Below are 4,823 nucleotides of genomic sequence, written 5' to 3'. Positions count from 1 at the left end.
GGGGGGAAGCCGGGGCGCCGGGGGCCGCGGCGGGGGCTGCCGCCCCGGCACTCACCCTCCGCCACGGGGTAGGCGGCGTAGAAGTCGCGCCGCCGCTTCATCTCGTCTGCGAGGGAGAAAGGCACGTGGGGAGCGCGGAGCCGGGCAGGGACCCGCGCGGAGGACGAGCCCCTCACCCGCCTCGGGGCTGCTCGGGGCCGAGCTGGAAACACCCGCAAATCCTCCTGGAATTAGACCCGTCCGTGCCCGTACCTTTGAAAAGCCCCGGGACCAGTTTATACACTATATCCTGCAGGGTTTTGTCTGACCTGCGGGGAGGAAAAAAACAWCAATAAATAAAAATTAGGGAGAAAAGAGATGGGGGTGCGAGGGGCGCCGGGGCTGCGCCGCGGGCCGAGCGAGCCCCCCGGGAGCCGCTCGCTCCTCCCGCGCCCCAGCTCCCGCGAGGGGCCAACGCCGCCCACCAGCGCCCGGCCCCGCGGCTGCAGGCGATGGGGGAGCCGCTTCGGCACGAAAACCTGTTCCAAAAGTGTCCCCAGATCTTATCAAACTCTAAGATCGGCAAACGCTTCTGCAAGCTTCAGTTTGCATCTTATCTTAGTTTTAAGCTTAGAGACAGTTTACAGCTTAGGCTTCGATTTCCTTCAATTGCAAATACTGCAGAAGAGTTGAATCCAAGTTGTTACAAAATAAAGTGATGTCGATCAGCTTTATTTTACCACATTTTGGGGGTACGATCTTTAAAAGCACTCGAGCAGCAGGGGAGGCTGCAGCCCCATGTTCAGCAGAGACCTTGGCGCTGGCACTCTGCAAACACGTTCGGCTCTTGAAATTGCAGGCAGGGCATTTGGCACATTTTAAAAGCAGCGGCTCGGCCCAATTAAAAAATCTCAAAAACAAAGCAAGAGCAGTGGGGACGGTGAAAAGTAAATTATATCTGCAATTATTTCCATTTTAATAATACAGCCTTTATTTTCAAGAAAAACAAATGACCGTACCAGTTATTCACATATTATTTTTAGCCCAGCCACGGCTTTTATCCCTAATTCCTTGCTGATGTCACTCTGGTTCACGAGGCCCCGCTGTGATTTTATTTCTAATACGCACACGGAGAATTTGCTTTATAATTTACAGCGAGCTAATGGAAAAGCAAGCCCTGTCGCTCGACAGGCAGGTTAATTACGGGGCCGGTCGTTASGCCTGCGAGAGCCAGGAACGAGCGGCCCAGGGCCGCAGCACTGGGCGGGGGGCGCCGGGGAGGGTTAATTCAAAAAACTTCAGCGTCTCCGGCAGGACCGTTACCCCTGTTTTAGAGATGCAGGGAGGAACATAAAAACAGGACAAAGAGGTGAAAGCCAGAAAGGCGGGGGCTGAGCTGCAGCAGCCGAGCACATCTGGATCGGGCACCAGGGTGCCCGCGTACCRGCGCCGCGCATGCGGGCAGGGATATTTAGGCGATGGATCCGTGGGAGCTGGAGTGTAAATATTTCATAGTGAAGCAAAAAAAGGAAGGAAAAAGTGTTACTACAGAAACGGATTTAAATGGAAGAGGCTAAAAAAAAAAAAGGAAAAGGAAAAGCCCCGTGATGTATTGCAGCCTTGCGTGGTTTCTATGCCAACCACCTGCAGCGCTCACACTCCGCAACGCGGGACGTGCCCGGCCTCCCGGAGCCGGCGCCGGCCTCCCCCTCGGCCGCGCTTCCCACCGCCGCCTCGGCCCGGCACCACCCGCGAGGCCCGGAGCAGAGAGGTTTGACGCTGCAAGGGATGCAGCCGTCCCCTCGTCATCCGCACGACGCCTGCACGGGCCCAGGATGCCGGCGAGTCGCGTGCCCCGGCTTCTCCGAGCGGGATGCTCCAAGTGTGGCCTCGGCGTGGGTGCACTTTGCACCGCGCGGGGCTGCATCTCAGTGTGCTGCATCCCCGCACGATGCACCCTCATATGATGCATCCTCGCATGATGCATCCCCACGCGACGCATCCCCACGCGACGCGTCCCCACGCGACGCATCCCCACGCGACGCGTCCCTGCGCAATGCATCCTCGCACGACGCATCCCCCTGTGTCACATCCCTGCTGCGGTAGCCCCAGGAAGCCTCACCTGATGCTGAGCAGGGGCCTGGTTTTGTGCACCTGGACATCGCACATGGGGCAGTACTTGTTCGTCTCCAGGTAGCGAACGATGCAGGTTTTGCAGACTGAGGGGAGAGACACGACGTGAGCAAAGCCACGGACACGGCAGCGCCCGGCGCCCAGCCGCGAGGGCCCGGGACGGCGGGACGCCGGCGCGGCAGCGACTCACAGGAGTGCAGGCACTCCACGATGGTGGTGGCGTCGATGAAGTAGCCGCCGCACAGGGCGCACATCAGGTGGGGATTGAGCTCCGTGATCTTTATCCGGGTGGTTCTGTGCATTTTGGAGCGGAGCCGCGACGGAGCCTCTCTGGAAGGAAGCACAGCCCCGGGGCCAGGCTGAACTGCGCGCGCGGAGCCCCCGCGGCGCGGAGAGGCCCCCACGGCATCCTGCCGCCCCGCGTTTCCCCACCTTYGCTCCTCTCCCGCTAGCGGAGGGACGCAGCCCGCGCGGGCAGGGCAGCGGGGCCACACGCGCACAAACGCCTGCGCGCACCAGCACCCGTGCAACAACACACGCGCGCGTGCCAGCACACGCGCATCTTTGCTTTCTCCGACGGGAGCGGGCGCTTGCGGGCGCGCGGCTGCGGGCGCCAAGCGTGGGGAGCCGCAGATGTCAGGGTAATTGCTGCCTCCCTGCTCCGGCACTTCCACGTTTACAATGGGAGACGGCGGAGCTGGGGCCCGAAATCGCTGCAGTTTTATTGTTTCTATGGCAACCCCTATACTTGGAGAGGAGCCAGAATATTATTACAACCATGCGAGGCAGAGGGAAGGCGAGAGGGAGGAAGAGGAGGCGGGGGACAACCCCGTGTCAGCGTACAGGAGTGCGGGTGCAACACCAGGGTGAAGGTGTGCCGGCAGCAACGCACGCGCATCCCCCAACACACACCCCGTGCAGGTGCACGCACATATATACATATAGATGCTATACATCCTCTCCATAGGCAGCGGCGTACGCGTGCCCCTGCACACACGGGTCGGCCCTGGCTCGCAGGCAGGCGGCAGAGCCAGATCCCCACCGAGCCGTCGCACACCCACAGCCAGCAGCAAAGCAACAGCCGGGGCAGCCCAGCGACGCACGAGCACCTGGGCACGGGTGTGCGTGCACAGCCCGGGCGTGCAAGGCCGTGCCGGTGTGCAGGAGGCAGGGTGTGCGCAGGGCCGTGAGGGCCAGGCTGGGTTTTTGCATGCAGGGGGGTGTGTGTGTGCACCCGGCTGGGCGTCCAGGGCTGCGCACGCGCAGGGGCGCGTGGACGGGTTTGTCCGACGCCGGGACCGTGTCGGACACCTGCTCCGCGGACRCTGCCCTGCTCCCCCCGCGCTCTCCCCGCGCTCCCTCCCTCCCAGGCTCCAATCTGGGTCTTGGATCTAGATCAGCAGCGCGAGGCTCCCTGGAGGCAGGCGCACGGGGACGCAGCGGGGACGGCGATGGGGACACCGTGGGGACGGCGATGAGGACGCCGCGGGGGCAGCGATGGGGACGGGGATGCAGCAGGGACGGGGATGCAGCAGGTCCCCTACACCCAGCCGGACGCAGGGACCTCCAGGACACCCCTGCCCTGCCGAGCGCCCCGCTCCCTTTGCAGAGACGGGATCTGTGCAGTGGGTGCCGAGACACACGGGCTTTGGGGACCCCAGTGCCCCCCGGTCCAGCCCACACCCCTGGGGTGGCACCCCAGGCACCCTGCGCCCTGCCGTCCCCGGGCAGGGTCCCCCCAGTCCTTTGCAACCTGCAGGTGATGGGGGGCCGCCCTGGGCTCACAGCACCCCGCGGAGAGGGGGACCCCGCCGTCGGGGGGAGAGGGGGAGGAGGAGGAGGTCCCGGCCGCAGGACCCAAGGATGCGTTTTGGGTGCATTTTGCTGCTTTTGGTGCCGGCAGCCGCCAAAGGCAGCGCGGGTCTCCCCGGGAGGGGGGAGGGAGCCGGAGACACCGGCGCAAACCGGTTCTAATAAACCCGGGTGATAACAGCGGCGGTTTCCTGCCGCGGGGGCGAACAAAGCCGCGGCCCCCCCGGCCCCGCTCCCACGCGGGACGGCGCCGCCGGAGCCCCCGGGACCAGCCCCAAACCGGGCTCCAGCGCCGCCCCCCGCCCGGCGGCCGGAGCCCTCGGGGCTGCCCGTAGCCCCCGCCGGGCCGGGCCCCCGCCGTGGGAGCAGGGTCCCGCGTGGAAAAGCGCCGGCAGCTTTGGGGATGTCCCCTAGCCCGGCCCCGACGGCGATTTTCGGGGTCTTTTGTCTCCCCGACCGGTGGCGCGGAGGGGGGGGGGAAGGACGTTTCAAAGTCACCGGCAACTTGGACCCGACGGCCGCCCCCTCCCCACGCGCCTCGGCGGCGGCGAGCCCGGCCCCGCGGACGGCAGCGCCCCCGGGCCGGCGAAGAGCCGGGGCGGAGGAGAAGCCGCCGTCGGGCACGACTGGGGTCTCCCCGGCACTACCCGCTCGCTCGCACGGCGGCGCACGGACCGGCAGCCCCGACAAAAAGGCGCCGGAGCGCGAACCCCGCGCTGCCTCCCCACGGACCGCGACCGCCGCCCCGACGGGACCCCCGGGACACGGGCGGCGGGCGCCGGGGGGGGCGCGGGGGAGACGCCGAGACGGGGCCGCGCCGGGCGCCGCGGCAGCAGGGCAAGCGGGGAGGGCGCCGCCGCCACGGCCACGCGTGTCCGCGCATCCGCGTGCGCTCGCGG

The 4,823-nt window shown here is 65.8% G+C and overlaps 1 protein-coding gene across 1 annotated transcript in view; it reads right to left on the bottom strand.

The window, feature by feature from the left end:
• The window catches only part of PCGF2 (polycomb group ring finger 2), a 5,554-nt gene extending 3,062 nt beyond the window's left edge, over positions 1-2,492 (bottom strand). Inside the window, exons 1-4 of the mRNA XM_085316133.1 lie at positions 2,303-2,492; positions 2,102-2,198; positions 253-308; positions 56-106 (exon numbers count right to left, since the gene is read on the bottom strand). Coding sequence (XP_085172259.1) covers positions 56-106; positions 253-308; positions 2,102-2,198; positions 2,303-2,414 — 316 coding nt within the window. The 5' untranslated portion in view covers positions 2,415-2,492. The remainder of the gene's footprint in view (positions 1-55; positions 107-252; positions 309-2,101; positions 2,199-2,302) is intronic.
• Positions 2,493-4,823: the final 2,331 nt, after the last annotated feature.

The sequence above is a fragment of the Rhea americana genome, unplaced genomic scaffold, assembly GCF_003343005.1.
Source record: "Rhea americana isolate MKP2758 unplaced genomic scaffold, rheAme1 scaffold_452, whole genome shotgun sequence".
NCBI lineage: Eukaryota > Metazoa > Chordata > Aves > Rheiformes > Rheidae > Rhea > Rhea americana.
The sequence above is the reverse complement of the archived record's forward strand: the minus strand, read 5'-3'. Positions and strand labels throughout refer to the sequence as shown.